The sequence below is a fragment of the Chelonoidis abingdonii genome, chromosome 17, assembly GCF_003597395.2.
Source record: "Chelonoidis abingdonii isolate Lonesome George chromosome 17, CheloAbing_2.0, whole genome shotgun sequence".
NCBI classification, from domain to species: Eukaryota; Metazoa; Chordata; order Testudines; family Testudinidae; genus Chelonoidis; species Chelonoidis abingdonii.
Window position 1 is genome coordinate 9105685 of NC_133785.1, and position 19483 is coordinate 9125167.

General features: G+C 45.9%; 2 protein-coding genes across 8 annotated transcripts in view; one reads left to right on the plus strand and one right to left on the minus strand.

The window, feature by feature from the left end:
• FAU (FAU ubiquitin like and ribosomal protein S30 fusion) overlaps window positions 1-19483 on the minus strand; it is a 140551-nt gene that overhangs the window by 82094 nt on the left and 38974 nt on the right. The window lies entirely within an intron of this gene.
• Window positions 1-19483, plus strand: part of CAPN1 (calpain 1) — a 50117-nt gene that overhangs the window by 210 nt on the left and 30424 nt on the right. Inside the window, exons 1-5 of one of the 7 annotated variants that reach the window (XM_075073380.1) lie at window positions 168-556; window positions 6271-6478; window positions 8007-8304; window positions 9542-9611; window positions 15473-15591. In XM_075073380.1, the coding sequence (XP_074929481.1) occupies window positions 8038-8304; window positions 9542-9611; window positions 15473-15591 (456 nt within the window). In that variant the 5' untranslated portion in view covers window positions 168-556; window positions 6271-6478; window positions 8007-8037. Of the gene's footprint in view, window positions 1-102; window positions 594-6270; window positions 6479-7737; window positions 7853-8006; window positions 8305-9541; window positions 9612-15472; window positions 15592-19483 lie in introns of those variants that run through there. The other 6 variants (XM_075073383.1, XM_075073382.1, XM_075073379.1 and 3 more) reach the window with 6 other exon arrangements.

The following is a 19483-nucleotide window of genomic DNA, read 5'->3' on the forward strand; positions in this document are numbered from 1 at the left end:
GACCATTTCCCCCTATTCCGTTTCCTCTGCTGTAGTTTATTGAGAGCTACGCACGTAGTCGTTGTTAAAGAGGCCCCTGTAGGGTCGGTTCACTTCTGCCCACCCCTGGGCTCTCCCTTCCTCCGGGGAGTGAGTTCTCACAGCAGCTCTGCAGGGAGGCTGTTGCAATGCGGAGAAGAAACAACGGGGAGGTGGGGAGAGCGTGACCAGAGCTGCGTTAGTGCAGCAACATCGGAGTTATAAACAAACTCTCCTCTGCCCCTGCCAACCTGCTCCCGCTAAAGCGGCGTTTGCCAGGCGCGCGGTGCTCCTGGGAGAAGGGGGCTAACGCTGGGAGCTGCCTGCACCAAAATGTCTCTTCTTTCCTGTTTCGTTTTGCCCCAGGCCCTCGTATTTGCAAGAAGCGGTTTGTGTGTGAGCAGGGGCACGAAGGAGGAGCCTGCGAGGGAGGAGTCGCCGCGGAGAGGCAGGGGGTAAATAAACGATCTCGCTGGTTAGGAAAGATTTGTGTGGTTGAGTGTAAAGGGATCAGGACCTTGTCAGCGACTCCCAAGAGGTATGTTGCTTTTCTTCAGATGCGAGCTGCCTTCGAGGTGCGTGCGGACGTCTGGAGGGGTTTGCAAACCGCTGAATTGCGGTGGTGAAGGGCTGGGGAGGAATTTCCCTTTTGCCAAGTTTCAGTTTTGGCAGACAAGGTCTCTTACACAACCTTATTGCCTGTTTTGCAGCTTTCCCAGCACTGGAGGGTTTACAGATCAAAATGATTTGGGTTTATTTTTCTCTCCATCTTAATAGTTCCTGGTTAATCTCTAACGGGGTGGGGACCTGTACTCCCTGTAGTTATTGATTTGATTGCCGAAAACTTGGGCATGATGCCAAGCGCTTGACCCTGCTCTAAACTGACGGTAAAATCTTCCATGGTTTGGGAAGAAAGATCTGAATTTTTGTTGGAAGTCTGAAGCTAGTCTTTACCCCGTTTCTTCTTGTGGCAGTGAGGTTTTCACTAGTCCCAAAAGGCCTGCCCCAGGCCCCCTCAGGGAAGAGTTAAGAAAGGGGTGGAAGGAAATTGGTACTTACTTGGAGCTTTCTATTTTACAATTAACTTATTAATGCTGACAGCACCTGGGTGCATTTATTTCCTTGCGTGTAAAGTGGGATGAAGGCAGTAGAGAGGCTAAGGCCTGCAATTTGCCCAAAGCTAGGCAGAGAGACAGCAATGCACAGTCTGGCCTGTCCTCTAATTACTAGACCAGACCATCTCTCTTTAGATGTTGTCTCATTCATAGACTGATCCCAATGGAAAGCCATGGAGCTTTCATCCGCTTCTTTGTTCTGGGATGTTGTTCTTAAATCCAGTCCCATCTATACATAATTGCAGCTGTGAAGTATATGTTCCTTGCAGTAGGATGTGCTTTGAGACTGTAATGTGGCTCAACCTGGGCTTGGTGTTTGGCAGCAATGTGCATGGCTGAAATAGTCAAACCTGCCTAAAGGAGTTGAGTGGTGAAATCAGTGGGATTTGGGAACATAATTCCCCTTGGCTCCTTTGAAACCCCCCAGAAGATGTTCTTTTCTCTCCCAACTGAGGACACTGTCTCTTTCATCCTTGAAAGCTAGTTGCCAATAATCTGTTCCAGGCCTTTGGTGTGTTTTGGTCAGTCAGATAAGAAATGTAAAAGGAAAGAATTCTTGAGCAGTGCTGTCATCTGGGCTGCATACTGGTGAGACAGGCTTAGCTAATGGTGTGGCATCCCTCTTTCAATGTGAGTTGGTGAATTATGATGAGGTCTCAGCCAAACCCTGGCAGGAGCAGGACTGAAGAGGCCTTTGCCTTATGGGCACTGAAAATGCCCAGTCATCTCTTTTTCTTTTTCTTTTTTTTTCTTTTTTTTTTTTTTTTATGGTGCTGATGTCCTGATTTGATCACTGGTTATTCAACTAGTATGCTATGCTATCGAGCAGGACATTTTATATTCCTCCCTGCTCTGGGTTTGTTTTGTGTTCGCTCAAAGTCTCCCAACAGCCCCTGACTGAAGACCCACCACCAGCCACTGTTACCAGGGTCTGGATGGTGACTCCATCGTTTCTGTATTTGCTATTGAGCAGTTCAAGGGGCTCTCTCTTCTCAAGGCCCAAGTGTGAATCCTGCATTCTTCTCTATGTTGGTGTTTCTAATAAGTCATCAGGGTACCAATGAAAAGAGCTGACGTTTGAACCCAACTATATTAAATATTAAAAGAATTGAGACCCTCTGAACTGGATTGTTCTTGCAATAAGGATGAGAGGACAGATTGTCTTCTAGTTAGGGGTCAAGAGTTCTCTGTTCAGTCCCCAGATCAGCCACAGATTCTCTGAATGACCTGGGGCAAATCACTTTACAGGTAAAGAAAAATTAAATGGGGATAATTCTGCCCTTTATCTGTCTTGCTTATTTAGCTTGTAAGCTCTCTTAGGAAGGGACTGCCTCTTGCTGTGTGTCTAGACAGTGCCTGGCACCATGGAGCTTCGATCTTGGTTGATGTTACAGGAATAAATAATAACTCTAAAAGATAGAATATGTAGATTGTAAATGTTTTTAGGCTGTTGTGTGAATTCTCAGGGAGGATCTGGGGTTGTTCTGCTCAACTTGTTTGACTCAGCTGGAGGCTCTTAAGGTTAATTTGTTTAACAAAGATCTCTTGCACAGCGGAAGTGGATTGTTCAATCATTAATCTGTGCACCTTCTTAGCTCTTGTGGACTTCTGGCTTGGGTTAAAAATTCACCTTTTCAATACTAAATCTGAGGGCTGGAAAGTTGCTTCTCATCCCCAAAAGGAAAGGAATAATTTTGGGAGTTCCCAGATGAAATGTGTGACAATAAATCAGCAGAGAGGAAATATTCAGTAGTTGTGCCAATTAAAAAAGATTAAATTTTACTGATAATCTGATGTTGTTAACCTAGATCAATGTACGTGAGTGAATGCCTCTTTCCATTTAACGTATATGTTGTCTAAACTTCTATCTAGTCTATTTACTGCAAGGAGCAGGGAATATCTCTTGCTATGTGTCTATATGAGCCCTAGCACAATGAGGCCCTAGTCTTGGTTGAGGCATTGTTGCTTCCTACTGTTGCATTTTTATTGCAATACTGCCCCAATCAGCCCCCACCATAAAATTAATATAAGCCAAACAATCTTCTTTCTGACTAGCAGCTGAATGGAAATGCTTTCCAAGGCACCAGAGGGGAGATTGGTGCTCTAATTTTTTGTCACTTGCAATCAAACATACTTTAGGTGTGAATAAATCTCACCTGGGCCTGTAGAAGTTAAGTGAGCCTAAATATGTTCTCGGATGAACTGAGGTCCATTGATTGGTTCCTCCTGACAAACACTTGCAAAGTTTGATCCTGAGTTATGCCAGCCTCCCCAGGGCCAAGGTGTGTCTGTCTGTTTCAGAGAGCACGAATGTTTTGTGGTGACTCATGAGTTATCCCTCTTCCTTCAGGCACAGTATTACTTGAAAGACCTGTCCTAACGTTAATGCAAATACTTCAGAAGGCTGGGGGAGAGGTGGCATGGTTTGTGTGGAATCAGGACACCTGGGATCAATTCCCACCGCTGCCTCTGTTGCAGTTTGTTTGTTTGTTTGTATTGTGGTAGCACCTAAGAGCCCCAGTCATGGACCAGGACTCAGCTGTGCTAGGTGCTGTGCAAACACAGAACAAAAAGATGGTCCCTGCCCCTTGCAATCTAAGTATAAGATAAGAAACAACAGCTGGATACAGACATGGAGGAAACAATGAGATGCTGTTGGTCAGCAGGGTAGGCAGCGGTCTGAGCACATAACTTGACAACACTAAGCAGGTGATCTGACTTGATGTGTGACCTTGGGCAAGACCCTTTCCCTCTCTGCCTGTTTTCTCTGCCAGCCTGAGGTTTTTCCCCCCCCCCCCCCATATCAACTGTACAATCTGCAGCAGGGGCAGGTTTTTACTCTGCATGTCTAGGACAGTAGGGCCCAGATGTCAACTGGAACCTCTAGGTGCTACCATAATACAAATAGTAATGTGTAATCGGAAAGGCCCCACTTTGCAGCTGTTTAACTGCATTAAGAGGAATAGTGTAGTTTAAAACTGGCTGACAGTGGTTGGGTCCATAATGAGACTTTTATACCCTACATTAAGGAAGAACATTTGAACACTGTAACAGAGCTAGTCTAGATCCTGGCTCTGTTGAATGTGGTAAAGGCCTAACAAAAACATAGAACGGAGTTAGTACTTCTTCCCAGGCAGTTCCTCAATGCACAGCATGAGATCAGGAACAGAAGTACTTGCAGAATGCCTCATGCTTCTTGTTTAGATTGCACTAGTGCCTAGAGCAGGGGTGGCCAACCTATGACTCCGGAGCCGCATGCGGCTCTTCAGAGATTAATATGCAGCTCCTTACCTAGGCACTGATTCTGGCGCTGGAGCTATAGATGCTAACTTTCCAGTGTGCTGGGGGGTACTCACTGCCCAACCCCAAGCCCTGCCCTCGCTCTACCCCTTTCCTCAAGGCCCCTTCCTCTAAGTGTGCCATGCTCTCACTCCTCCCCCTGCGCCCCCCACCCTGCCTCCTGCATACATGAAACAGCTGGTTGTGGAGGGAGAGGGGAGTAGGTGCTAATTGTTGGGGGCTGCCAGCAGGTGGGAGGTTCTGGGGGCTGGGAAGCGGATTGGGGGCTGCTGATGTATGACTGTGGCTGTTTGGGAATGTACATTGGTAAATTCTGGCTCCTTCTCAGGCTCAGGTTTGCCACCCCTTCAACTAATGTCAGGGCCCATTGAGCTGGGTGTGGGTTTGCCAACTCTCCAGGATTGCCCTGGAGTCTCCAGGAATTAAAGATCAATCTTTAATTAAAGTTTATGTCTTGTGATGAAACCTCCAGGAATATGTTCAACCAAAATTGGCAACCATAGCTGAGTGCTCCACATATACATACTGAGAGACAGTCCCTGCCCGGAAGAGGTTACCAGTGCAGGAGTTGCAAACAGTATTTAGGCCAAGTACAGTCAAACCTCGCAATAACGTGCCCTGCCATAATGCAAAATCACATATAACGCGATCACAGGTTGGCTCCCCTTTGAGGTATAATACAGTAGGGTACTGTACCAATGGTCTCCAACACCATGGCAGGGGAGAGAAGCTGCAGCCCCGCACCTGCTGGGGACAGAGAATTCTGAGGCTGCTGGTGCCGGTGCTCTCTGTCCCCAGCAGGCGCGGGGCCCCAGCTTTTCTCTGACTTCTCCGGTGCTCTCTGTCCCCGGCAGGGGTGAGGCTGTGGCTTCTCTCCCACTTCAAGACAGGGCCCCGGAGTTCTCTGTCCCCAGCAGGCTGGGGGCCGCAGCTCCTCTCCCCTGCGGGGCGTTAGGCAGGGGTGGCTCCAGGCCCCAGCATGCCAAGCATGTGCTTGGGGCGGCAAGCCGCGGGGGGCGCTCTGCTGGCGCCGCAGGGGTGGCAGGCAGGTTGCCTCATGCAGCTTGCCTGCGGAGGGTCCGCTGGTCCCGGGGCTTGGACGGACCTCCCGCAAGCGGGCCTGCCGTGCTTGGGGCGGCAAAATCCCTAGAGCCGCCCCTGGCACTAGGCACCAGGGACACTAGGTGGTGCACCTCAATGCACTGCTTTGGAGACCACTGAAAAACTGACTAGTTTCAAACCCCACTATACCGCGACCCCGCATTTAGCATGATGGAATTTTTGGACCCCAAAGGTCATGCTATAGCGAGGGTTTCACTGTACCTCAGTGTGCAGAAGCTGACTGTGCTATAGTTTTCTAACATGGTTTAAAACTGGTAGCGAAGACCAGGCTGCAGACATGTTGGGCCAGATCCTCAGCTGCTACTGTATATTGTCATAAAAACAGCAAGGAGTCCGGTGGCACCTTAAAGACTATATACTGTATATTCTCATAACTCCACTGGCTTCAGTGGAGTTACACAGACTGACACCAGTTGAAGATCTGGTTAATTGTATGATAGAAATACTCTGCAGCCTGGAAGTGCTGGGTTTTGAAGAGACCTCCAGGAGTTCAGAGCCACACTCTTGGTCTGAGTCCACAGGAGGTTGCCAGCTGTGGGGTCCTGGTTCCTGTCTGTTCCCTCCTTTCTTCTTGAATCTTCTTGATTCATATTCTTTTCACAGCCAGTAACCAGAAACAGAGCTAATTGTGGGTGTGGGGATTGCTGTTTATCTGGGTGGCTTGCTAATGCTGCAGGTATGGTATATTATCATGTAATTATTTCTGCACCTGCAGGACTTGATGGTGTTGGGCAGCATAACAGTCAATGATTTTATCCCCTGTGGGGTTTTCCTGCATGCTAGTTCTATGAACAACTCTATCGCACTAATTGGAATCATATGGATGGGTTATTGTGTGTGTGAACAAATTCTGAAGTACCTGAAGAATGTTCAGCCACTCCAGAGTGCTATGTTCCTCTTCTGTCTTTAAAGATCTTCCCAGGGTAAAGCTTTTTGTCTGCTAGAACCTTTTCATCTCTTCTTGGGAAACTTTGGAAATTGCACTGCATTTGTTACCAGGCTGAAATAAAACAAACACATGATAATAAATCAACTCATGAAATTCTGCCAATGCAATGGGCAGGCTCCATTGGTTTGTATAATCCAAAGGTTGTTACCTAATGTTGCATTGTGTTCTCAATCCTGTTGGCCAGCCATTCAGTTGTTGGGGCTGTTCAAATATTACTCCACAGTCATGAGGCTCTCAAACTCCCATTGAAAGCCTCTGCTTTGGCCCCTCTGACTGTGTCCCTTTGAAAATACCAGCCTTACTTCTGGGCAAGTCCATTTAAAAATCACACTCCTGTCAAGTGTTTGAAATGGGCCACCCTGATTACCACTACAAAAGTGATTTTTTTTTTCCCTTCTGCTGATAATAGCCCACTTTAATTGAATTGCCTCATTAGAATTGGTGAGGCAACCCCCATCTTTCCATGTACTCTGTGTGTATATATATCTTTTCCACTCCATGCATCTGATGAAGTGGGTTTTAGCCCACAAAAGCATATGCCCAAATACATTTGTTAGTCTCTAAGATGCCACGAGGATTCCTCATTGTTTTTGCTGATACAGACTAACATGGCTACCACTCTGAAATTTGACTCCTGTCTTGAGTCCATCACCCCACAATTTCTTGAGATGCATGGAGGCATGCCAGATTACGCAGCATTCACTGCACAATACACAGCATCAACTTCACACAAGGTAGTTTGTCTGAAAGTGGCATCGAGGACACTGGGATGCCTACCCACAGTGCAACATTATTTTGCTGATACAACTTGATGCTGCATAGGCACAGGACACTGGCACAAATGGCCAGATGTGAACGAGCTCTGCCTAAATAGTTTTGTTAGGCCATGTCTATGCTAGCACTTATGTCGGCAAAACTTGTCTCTCTTAAGAGTGTAAAAAACACCCCCTTGAGCTATATAAGTTTTGCCAGCATAGCGCTGTGCACATGACTGTTTGTCGGTGAAAAACACGCTCCTGCTGGTTTTATTATGTCGACGGGGAGAGCTCTCTCCCACTGGCATAACGCGGCTACACGAGTGATCTTACAGCAGCACAGCTGTATCGGTACAGCTGTGCTGCTGTAAGCTTGTAAAGTGTTCATATGGCCTTAGCGGCACTATGCAAACCGACTGTTTCTTGGTACAGATCGCTAGCATAGATAAGGCCTTACTGTTGTTACAGATAGCGTAAGAGGGCTGTCTGTTTCAGCTGGGTCCTTCACACAGCAGGGGAGAGAACACATATAAAGTTAAGTGTGTTGTTGGAAGATATCTGTGCAGGTGAGAACTACATGCAGCTGAGAGCAGGTCTGTCTGGGGAGGTGAAGACTTAGTACAGCTATGTATGCTCAGCAGGTTACACGCTATTCTCTGCTACTCGATCCTTTGGCTAAAGCTGTGTAAGGGGTTGTGAGGTTCAGTTTTCCACTTATGCTGTTTGTTCTTGTTTTCTCTGTTTCAGTGGGGCTTGCCTAGACCAATAGTTGCCAAAGATGGCAGAAGAAATCATCACCCCAGTGTACTGCACAGGCGTCTCTGCTCAGGTCCAGAAGCAGAGGGCTAAGGATCTGGGCCTGGGGCAGCATGAGAATGCAGTGAAGTACGTGGGCCAGGACTTTGAGAAGCTTCGGAATGCATGCTTACAGAGTGGAGCCCTCTTTCGAGATGACACCTTCCCTCCTGCAGCCGCCTCCTTGGGCTTCAAAGAATTGGGTCCAAACTCCTCCAAAACCTATGGAATCAAGTGGAAGAGACCCAGGGTGAGGCTAGAATTAATTCCTCCCACATACGACTTATGGAATGTATTTGTTTGTGTCCTATGTAGAGAATCGCTCCTGAATCTTTTTCTTCGGGCAATCAATGAAACAAGGAAAGTTGGGTTTTTTTTGTTTTGTTTTGTTTTGTTTGCCTCCCTAAATTCTGTCATGGAATTTTCAAACCCATGTTGTCTGGTGGTTAGAGCCAAAGAACTGGCAACTATTCCTGTTCCTGCCATTGATTTAGCTGATTTAACTGGCAATCCACTCTGATTCCAATTATTAATAAGTGCAACTGCTTAATTAGAACCCAGGGTTTGCCATGTTGTATCAGATCAATGCTACTAGCTTAGTAACCTGGCTCCTGCTGTTTCAAATCAGAGCAATCAGCCATCTACTTTGGTACCTAGCTTCTTGCTGGACTAGATTGGACCATTCATAAGATAAGTCTGGAATCCCACTTGTAGCAGAGGCCGGCATCTGGTGCTTCAGAGGAATATGCTTAGTGAATTGTGCAGTTTTTACTGCAGCATGCTTATCTAGTCATTAAATCATCCAGCTCTCTTTAAAATCCATAAACAGCCCATCTATCTATTTATATGGCCTTACCACTGTAGTATCTGAGTGCATACAGTGGTGAACTCTCTGACCTCCTGCAATGGGATTTTCCATGACTGCATGCTTTGCGAAGATGTTTGTCTTCGTATTCCTTCTACGTGTGGAGCACCTGTTATTAAATGTTAGTGACTCCCCTGTGGTTGTATTACGAGACACAGCATGGAGGAGGAGTTCTTGTTGTTTGTATTGTAGTACTGTCCAGAGGCGCCAGTGGGGAATCAGGGCCCCATAGCACTAGGTACTGTCCAACCATGTAACAAAAGGACTGCTCCAAAGAATTTACGATAAAAATATTTGTATTACGCAGCACCTAAAGAGTCCTAGTCATGGACCCGGACAGGACCTCACTGTTGGGTGTTTGTACAGAGCCTAGCACAATAATTGTCTTTGTCCTTCTTTCAAAAACTGTCCTTAACCAGAATGATTAAGAGTCTTTGGATACTTACCATGCACATAATCCTAAATCTTCACTGGGCTGCCATTGTGAAAAAGTGGCTGCACACTTAAGGGTTAACAAATGTAGATCAAAGGTGATGGCTTTGCCTAGCTGGGCTGCATAGCATTGTAAGAACTGATGTCCCAGTTACTGAAACTTTAAAAACAAAACTATGTTTTATTGCAGGAAATGTGTTCCAACCCGCAGTTCATTGTTGATGGAGCCACCCGCACAGACATCTGCCAGGGAGCCCTCGGTAGGGATGCTGCTGGCTTCCCCTTGGAGGGGGGGGTGTCTCACTTATTATTAGTGCTGGTGTTGATAGACTGGGAAGAAGGGAATCTGGATTCTTGCTGATGGAGAAATGTTGCTCCTAAGTGCTTGCTTGTTTTTGCTTAGTGGTTTCACATGAATGCTGGAATAGGTGCATCTCTGAAGGACTCTTAAACATGACTAGCCTCTCCTGCTTCCTTCTTTTATAAAGCCTTTAGAGATTATCTGTATGTCCAGCTCCTCCTTCCCCCGATTCCGTGTTTGAGGAAGGATGGCCCAGTGGTTAGGGTGTTAGCCTGTGGTTCAAGAAATCAGTCTCTCCAGTTCCATATTCTGTGATGAACCTCCTGTGTGACCGTAGCCATATCACTTAGTTTCTGAGTGCCTCAGTTTTCACATCCAGTAAAATGGGGATAATGGCATTTCCCTCCATCACAGGGCTATTGGTAGGATAAATAAGCTAATGATGCACTTGGATACTACAAAAATGGAAGCCTGAAAGTAACATAAGAATAAGATAGAGGGGCAATTAAAACATTCAAACATCTCTGTTCTAGCAGAGAATCCTTGTCCTGCATATTCTTATGTTGGGTATTAGGTCCATACGAATTAATGAAATAATTAAATTGTATTGTGCAAGTACCTAGGAATCCCAGTCACAGACCAGGATCCGCTTGTGAGATCACTGTACCATCCTAGAACGAAACAGTGGTCCTTTTCCCCCAAAAGCTTACAATTTCATCTCCTTTATGCCCAATCCTACAATGAGATCCTTCTGGGAAGGCTCCTGTATGGAGCTCCTGATAACTTCATTGGGGCTCTCGGAAGGATCCATCCACATGGAGCTTGATGCAGGACCTGGGTCTTGGGCAGGGACTAGGCATATGAGTGCACAGAGGGGCTTGACTATTCCATGATTTCCCCCTTCTCCCTCATTATAGGCTGCCATGAGGCCTGCTGTGCAAATCTCAGTAATTCCAAGCTTCCTTTGCAGCATATTCCTGCAGTTATTAGCTGTTTCCAGTCCTGCGAGACTGCATGCTCCCAGTTCTTCTCTCCTTGCAAGCTCTGGTTTCTAATGGGCTAGTCCAAATCATCAGATCACCAGGTGTAACTTTAAATAGTACAGTAGATTGGATTTAATGTGACACACAGTATCTTTCTCCCGTCTGTGAAATATCATAGTTCCCTGAGCACAGAGAAATGTGGGGGGAATAAGAAGGGGAAACTGTACTTTTTTTTTTCTTGCAACTACACAATTTTTACAAAGAAATTAGGTCTATTTGGGACTGACACTGACTTCTAACCCTCTGAATTTCCCCTGGATAAAAGGGAGTTAGTGATATGGTCAAGCTAAATTGCTTTCCAAGTGGTTTTAAGCCTTCTCTGCAATTCGTCCAGCAAGAATGTGTCTGACTCAATAACGATCTTCCTTTTTGCAACTCAAGGCCAGGTTACTGTTGGCACATTACACATAACAGAGAAGGAAAAAATGCCACAGAGATATGATTCCCCCCTCCCCCCCGCCATGAGATTTTAAAACAGGAAGAAAGGAGAGAGTGGTCCTGCTGTTTGCTGAGATGAAATAGTGATATTCTGTATCTGGTTTCCTTTACTGTAGTTTCTATTTAGTTTTATCGTTGGGTGCGGTATGTGCGCGTGTGCCCCTCTTCTCTGTAATGTTCTGTTTCCCAGCCTTAAATTATAAAATATGGATTAGAGAGAATGTTGCTGAGCTAGAGAAACCTAGGACTTGAAATGTACAAATTGTTATAATTATTTATTATAATTGGAGATAGGTATATATCTCCTAGAACTGGAAGAGACCTCAAAAGGTCATTGAGTCCAGCCCCTTCCCTTCACTAGCAGGACCAAGTACTTGATTTTTGCCCCAGATTCCTAAGTGGCCCCCTCAAGGACTGAACTCACAACCCTGGGTTTAGCAGGCCAATGCTCAAGCCACTGAGCTATCCCTCCCCCCTGATCTCTGCCTTTGGATGGATTATTCTAACTACTGCAGGTTGGAGGCTAAATTTGGATGAATTTAAACCAGAGGGCCTAGTGTTCTGAGCCAGATGGGCTCATCTACACACACACAAGCTGTGCTGCTCAAACTATATCAGTATAGTTCAAGCTGTACAACCCCCTCTGCCTTCCCTCCTGCCCCCAGCGTGGCGAGAGGTTGTACAGCTTTATACAGTTATACTGATGTAAAGGTGTTTAGATCAATATAGTTTATTTCTCTTCCATTCAGGAGTAATTATATCAGTATAAGGTACCTTTATGCCAGTATAATTGCATTCACACTAGGGATAGTAATGCTATAACTATATCTGTTTAAAATATATATATACAAAACCTGTGTGTAAACCAAGAGTGAAATTTTTCAAAAGTGCCTAAGTGACTTAGACCTTAAGAGACCAAGTCTCTCTGTCAGTGGGATTTAGGGTTCTAAGTGCCTAAATCCCATTTGAAGATGAATTTAGACATCTTTGGAAATTTTACCCCAGGCCTTTTGGGTTATGGGCTACTCCTGTAAGCGGCAACCTCTTCTGCTGAGTCCAGTCTATAGCCTGTTTGAATCACGCCTACTGCATGATTCTACTTCTATTAAAGGCAAGATTAGGGCCATCAAAGCAGAGGATGGGAAGGTGGAGGAGTCATCTATATAATAATACTGTGCACTTACATGGTGCCTTCCAGCTGAGGATCTCGGTGTGCTTTACGAGCACTAATACTTAACTTTAGCTCTGAACTTTGACCAGAAGAGGAATGCCTTAAGATTAACATGAAATGTTCCTAACCCAGGCACAAACCTAGTTTAGTAGAGCTCCCACCCCAGGGGAATACTGCACTCTTTCCAGGTATTGGACGCTGCCTCTGCATTGCTCCCAGACCTATTAGTCACATTTTAAATCAATATACAATGCAAAGATGCAATCCATTAAACACACAGAAGGCATTTTCCTCCCATGATGCACATTTTTTTTAAGTGTGTCTCAACGGGAGGAGAGTCTCTGAATTTGGAAGGTGTAACAGCAGCTGCATTGGAGTGATGCAAACTTTGGAGTCATACCAACTGGATATTTAGTACGCTGCAATGAGCTGTGTTCACCAGTAAGTTTGGCAGCAGCAGTCCTTCTGCCTGTGTTTTTTCTAGCCTGGGATGAGTGCTGCCCTGGATGAGGGAAGCCCCCTGACAGCTGCAGTCTAGTTCCTCCCAGTCAGCATGGGGGCATGTATGTCTGCCCTATGCCCCTCCCTACAGCAGATTGGCAGTTGGAGCAGGAATGGAGTCTAGCTCTGTGCAAATTCCATTAAACTTTAAATATCCCAGGAACACACTGGGGGAGGGGAGGCGGGGAAGGAGGTGTGTGGGGAATTAAACAATGCAGTTCTGATGTCCACTGGGCATGGATGTGGGAAGAAAATGGCATTAACAGCACCTGGCTGGTTGCCAGCTGCCACAGCTGTTTCTGAAAGTGGGTCCCAATACAGCATTCTTTGGACTTAAAATGCCTCATCTGCTTGTCCACTCCTTCCCATCTGCTGCTAGCATTCATCCATCTGCTCCTTTGCCACTGCACTGAAGCCGTCTTCAAACTGTCCCTCTGAGACTGTGCAGAAGCAGAGGAGGCAGCAAGTGTGGGCCAGCAGAGACCACTGAAAGCTTTGTAAGGAGCTGGCAGACAAGGTTGCAGCCTCACATCTGGCTTTTTCTACTCTGGTACTAAGTAGTTTTCTGGTCCCCAGTAAAGGTGAACAGCAAAGCCACAAGTTAAGCCCAAATTGCTATGGTAGCCTTGGACTCGTCAAGCTGTGGGAACACAGAAATTGGCAAACTGGATTAGACTAGGGGTCCAGCTAGCCCATTCTCTGACAGCAGCCAGCACCAGCTGGTTCAGAGGAAGGTACAAGAAATCCCATAATGATCAGAGATCCTCCCCCTCAGGAAACTGTCTTCCTAACCCTGTTTGAGATTGGCTGATGCCCTGATGCAGGAGGATTGATAATATCCCATCTTCATTTTTTTAAATTACTACTGTAACTTTGGAGAGTCTCGTTATCCATATAAATATCCAATCCTTTTTTAAATTCTGCTAAGCTCTTAGCCTCATGGATATCGTGGCAAGGAGTTCCACATGGTGTTCCATGGTGTTACGTAGGGATTTTTTTTGTGACACAAAAATAAGTTGTAAGTTATCTTTTCCCAAGCTTCACTTTGACCACGCTTCCTGGCACTGACATGCTGGGGTCTTGTTCTTTAGCTAAGGCAGTGCTCTAATGGTTAGAGCAAGGAGCAGCGAGATAGGTTCTGGGTTCTGTTCCTGGCTTTGCTATTGACTTGCAGCTCAACCCTGGGGCAAGTTGTTTCACTGCTTCATGAGGCTTTTTTTTTCCACGAGGACTGACTACACAGATGTACAGGGCTTTATTGATGTTTTCAAAAGCACTTTGAGATGAAGGGTGCTATGGACGTGCCAAGAGTCACTATTTTTATACCCTTTCCCTACAGTCTCCTTGGCTGTGCAGAGTGGCCTTGAGCTCTGTGGCCTGTTGATGGTACTAGTCATCTGATACTTTGTCTTCCACAGCAGATCCTGAATAAGTGTAACCAGTTGTAGTGGCATAGCTTAAAGTAAAACCTACCCTGGCTGAGATCCTCACCCCTATTCTGGCCCCTTTATGCTGCATAAAAGGGGCTCTAAAAGCTCCATATCTGGCCAGGGGAGGAACCTGCAAGCCCTGGCATGGGGGATTAAGACTGTGGGCACTGGGCAGGGTGTGTGTGTGTGTGTGTTAGGTGTGGGGCTGCAGTACATAGCGCTCCATAGATTCTGAGCTGAACTGCAGCCCATAGGGCACCCCCAGGAGGCTGCCATATGTTAGACTCTTGAGGCCGTCTCAGTTAGGCCAAGGGCTGCTCCAGCTTCTGGGAGCAGCCTAGGATCATGAGGGTTGTTTAACGCTCCTCTCTCTCTGGGCAGTGAGTTCTGGCCCAGCACAGGATCTCACCTCCCCCAACACTCAAGCAAAAACACTGTGCAAAGTGCACAGAGAACTGGATAAACTTGCTTGGGGACTGCAACTTATGAGGTACCTGGTCAAACTGTGAGGGGGCAGAAGCTCCAGTGGAAGGAAATTTCTCCTCTCATCTACATGGAACTATGAGTTTTAGGCAACTTGTGCATTTGAGGACCAAAATGGTTGTTTCTCTTATGCCCTTCACCTTGGATGTTCGTATCTCTGCTGAATAACAGCCACAGTGCAGAAATCCAAGGGGGCTTCCATCACTTTTGATCTTAAAACCAAGTGGATATCAGACTTTTGCTGAGTCAGACTAAAGCCCAGAATATCCCATTCATCATCAGCATTGCCATATTTTTGGTGCCATGTAAGTGAGAAGAGCAAATCAGCAGCAAAACTTGGAATGATCAGCCTTGGAAAACGAGGGTTAGGATGTGTGAGAACTTGCAGCAGGAGGCTTAGGAGAATGTCTGCATGGGAGCCCCGGGTTGCTCTGACTCATGTGGGGAATTGTGCAGCTAACCAAAACTAGCTGTACAATTGGTGTGTGGTTTATGCAAATATCTTTCTTTCCAGTGGGTGCCTGAATTGCCAAATGGCTCCGGTAACTTACAAGCCTGAAATCTTGCACTCCATTATGTTTGCTGCTTAACACCTTTTTATTTTTCTCTTGAGAATAAAATGTAACTGCCACATACCCTGCAGTTATTTGATCCAATGCAGCTAGGTTCTGCTGAATAAACGGTCGTGTTATTTCCCATCCTTGGTGCAAATTGAACTTTTTTGACTAACTTTTTTCCTTCTGCCTTCATTCAGGTGACTGCTGGCTCCTAGCTGCAATTGCTTCTCTCACCTTGAATGAAACCATCCTCCATCGAGTGGTCCCTCATGGGCAGAGCTTCCAGAATGGATATGCTGGCATCTTCCACTTCCAGGTGAGATGCTGGGATGTAAGAAAGTCTCGTCTCATCTGGTGTTGGACCCTGCTGCTCCCTCAGTTTACTTCCTTCCCCAGTAAAACTGCCACAACTGGTGCTTTTTTGAATTACTCTTCCCTCCTGGGATCTGGTTTATTTAATACAAAATAAGCGTTTAACTCAAAGCTAGAATCCCCAGCCTTCTTCTCCAAACGCAGCAGTTAAATTCAGCCTTCCTGAGCTCCCAGTTCCTTCTTAAGGGCTATGCTACCTGCCATGGCAGCAGGCAACTCCCAGCAGGTTCCTTCCCTGTCCCACTTTGATCCCATACCCCCTGAAGGTCTCTCTCCCTCTTTGTCTTTGCATCAGGGCCCAGGTCTCTCTCCAGGCTTATTCTGTTCTTCTTCAGAAAGGTCTCCCTCTCTTTGAAGCAGGAAAATCTCTTAGAGGAAGCCTCAGCCCTTCAACTACCATCGCATGATGCCTTCTCGTGATGCCTGGCCAACCACTGGGCCAAACCCATCACACATGCGGCAGATAACTAGGTCCAGATAGAGCTGAGGCCAACTCCCCTTAAAGGACTAGCCCACCCTATAACACTTGACTATTGGTATCTTTCCCAAAGATGCCCAAGTGAAAAGTGTGTGTGTATGTGTGAAAATAATGTGTGGACCAAAAAAAGGTTCCTATCAGGCTGTGTGATACCCATTTTGTATCATGTTCACTGGCACCTTTTAACAGTTGTAGCCTTAAAAACCTTGGATCATGTGTAGGACCAGCTTCCCCCAGGGTTTTGCAGGCAGGGGTGGAATATTAAACCTTGGTGGAAAGGTGTTGGCCTTATTTTATTAAGAGAGATTGGAAAGAGAGAAATCAGTAGCAACTTGTTACCTGCTAGAAACAGAGAGGTCTCTGGCAGCCTGAAATGCTCAGTTACCGATGAGAAATGCATGTCTTGAAGCTGGTAGGAAGCAAGAAAGCATGTCACCATCAGTAAGCAAAGACCTTAGAACAACTTACATAAGGCCATTTTTTCTGTATTAGTTTTAAACTAATATAGCTAAAGCAGACAACTCCTGGTGTAGATACGGTTATATAGGTATAAAGCTGCTTATACTGGTTTAGTTATTCTCTTTCTCACCTGTTAGATTGTTGGCTCTTTTTTTTACTTTTGTTCAGCACTGAGCACATTTTCAGTGCTAAACACCACCTGTAATTGTACCTTGTTGGTGCAATGCCAGTGGCTGTTGGGACAGTGATCCTAGTGGTTATCTTTGTGCTGCAGTTCCAGCTCTCCACCCTCAGCAGGAATTCAAAGTTAACACTAATGTCATTATTTATTTATTTTTGCTTTACCTGCACTGTTGTTTGTTTTGGGCGTAGTGCTGTGCATGTGTATTTAGCAGGAAGAAAATTGCTCTGATCTCTATCTAAACCAAGAAAGTTTTGTTTGGATAGTAAACCAGTCAGTTTAATCACCATTGAGCAATGGCCATGGGGTAAAGCCCAAGGCCTAGTGAATTTCACTGCTGTAGCAAAGCTGATTCATTATTCATCACGGTTACTCCCATTCTGTGCAGGGAGTGCCAGGCTGGGAAAGGAGGGAGGATAGAGAGGGACCAAATAAAGAGAAATTACAAACGTTAGCAGCATCTAGATTTGGCCCATGTAGGCAGAAGCACAGTCTGAACACAGGTCCACAAGTGGCAGGGGGAATCACTAGGTAGGGCACTGAACTGGGACTTTGAAACTTGGATTCTGTTCTTGGCTCTGCCTCTGACTTGCCATGTGACCTTGGGCAAGTCACTTCCTCTATGTATTTGTCTCTGTACAACATCTAGCACAATGGGTCCCTGATCTCAGATGAAGCCAGGAGCTGCTATTGTAACAATAAAGGTCTGGGAGCCAGGAACGCTTGGTGCTATTACCAGTTCTGACAAGAATTTCAGTGTGAGATTTAAAGAGCTCAGTCAATTTAGCTGATCAAAAAAATAAATGAAGTGACTTGATCACAGTGTAAGTATCTTCATGGGGGGAAAAAGACCTGGGTACTAAAAGGTGCTTTAATCTATCAGAGGAAGGCATAACAGGAACCAATGTCTTGTTAGAAGAAGATGATCCTAAAGCCAGCCTAACTCCAGTTAGAAATAAGGCCATGCGTTTTCAACAGCAAGGATGATTAACCATTGGAACGAACACGCCAGGGAAATAGCAGATTCTCCATCTGTTGCGGTCTTCAGCTCAAGCTGGGAAGAGATGCTTTAGTCAGACATAAGTCACTGGGCTCAATACAGGGGTGAATATACTCTGGCCTATCTTCTACAGGAGGTCAGACTAGATGATCTAATCGTCCCTTCTGGCCTTAAAATCCATTCATTTAAACTAATTATGTAAAGTACTTTGCAGCTATAAAATGCTGAATGTGTGGCTCTAGTTCTTTACCAGATCATCTAACCAGGCTACTTTATAAAATGGCCTATAGTTAATGTAGGTAGAAATTTGGCATGACAATTCTGTGTTGTCGCCTTGGCAAATATCAGCTGTATTGTGAAGTGACAGTTACGTATTCTGTGGCATTTCTACTTGGAAAACTGGAATTTAAAACTCTTTATCAGCTATTTTAATATTAACTTTAATTGGAGGGTTAGCACCTTCTCTGCACCTTCATATTACCGAAGTGTTGACATCACTGGAGGCTGGAATTTAAGATACCATGTTAGGCACCTTAGAAATCCTAAACTTGACTGACTAATTTCAGGATCATGATATTTCTGGGCACTTGAATAAAATAAAAAGCATAAAATCTTGATCTGAGGTCTTACTGCATAGGAGAGGAACTGCAACTGCACTGATGCCTTTCTAGGTACCTCCTAGGGCACGTCTGCACTACGAGATTATTCCGATTTTACATAAACCGGTTTTGTAAAACAGATTGTATAAAGTCGAGTGCATGCGGCCACACTAAGCACATTAATTTGGCGGTGTGCGTCCATGGTCTGAGGCTAGCATTGATTTCTGGAGCGTTGCACTGTGGGTAGCTATTCCATAGCTATCCCATAGTTCCCGCAGTCTCCCTCGCCCCTTGGAATTCTGGGTTGAGATCCCAGTGCCTGATGGGGCAAAAATCATTGTCGCGGTGGTTCTGGGTAAATGTCGTCACTCATTCCTTCCTCCGGAAAGCAACGGCAGACAATCATTTCGCGCCCTTTTTCCCTGGATTGCCCTGGCAGACGCCATAGCATGGCAACCATGGAGCCCGTTCAGCTTTTTTTTTCACTGTCACCGTATGTGTACTGGATGCCGCTGACAGAGGCGGTACTGCAGCGCTACACAGCAGCATTCATTTGCCTTTGCATGATAGCAGAGACGGTTATCAGTCGTTCTGTACCGTCTGCTGCTGCCATTGTAAATTGGCAATGAGATGACGGTTATCTGTCGTTCTGTACCATCTCTGCTGCTGTCATGGGTGCCCTGGCTGAGAGTCGGCCGGGGCGCAAAGACAAAAATGGGAATGACTCCCCGAGTCAATCCCTCCTTTATGGTATCTAAAAATAGAGTCAGTCCTGCCTAGAATATGGGGCAAGTGTACTAGAGAACCAGTGTATCAGAGAACCAGAGAGCACAGCTGCTCCGTGTCAGATCCCGCAGAAATGATGAGCTGCATGCCATTCTAGGGGGCCCCTGCAACAACCCCACCGTTGCTTCCCTCCTCCCCAACCTTCCTGGGCTACCGTGGCAGTGTCCCCCCATTTGTGTGATGAAGTAATAAAGAATGCAGGAATAAGAAACACTGACTTTAGTGAGATAAAATGAGGGGGAGGCAGCCTCCAGCTGCTATGATAGTCCAGGCAGGACATTAAAGGTGTGGGGGAGAGGAGCCCAGCATCCCGCTGCTATGATAGTCCAGGCA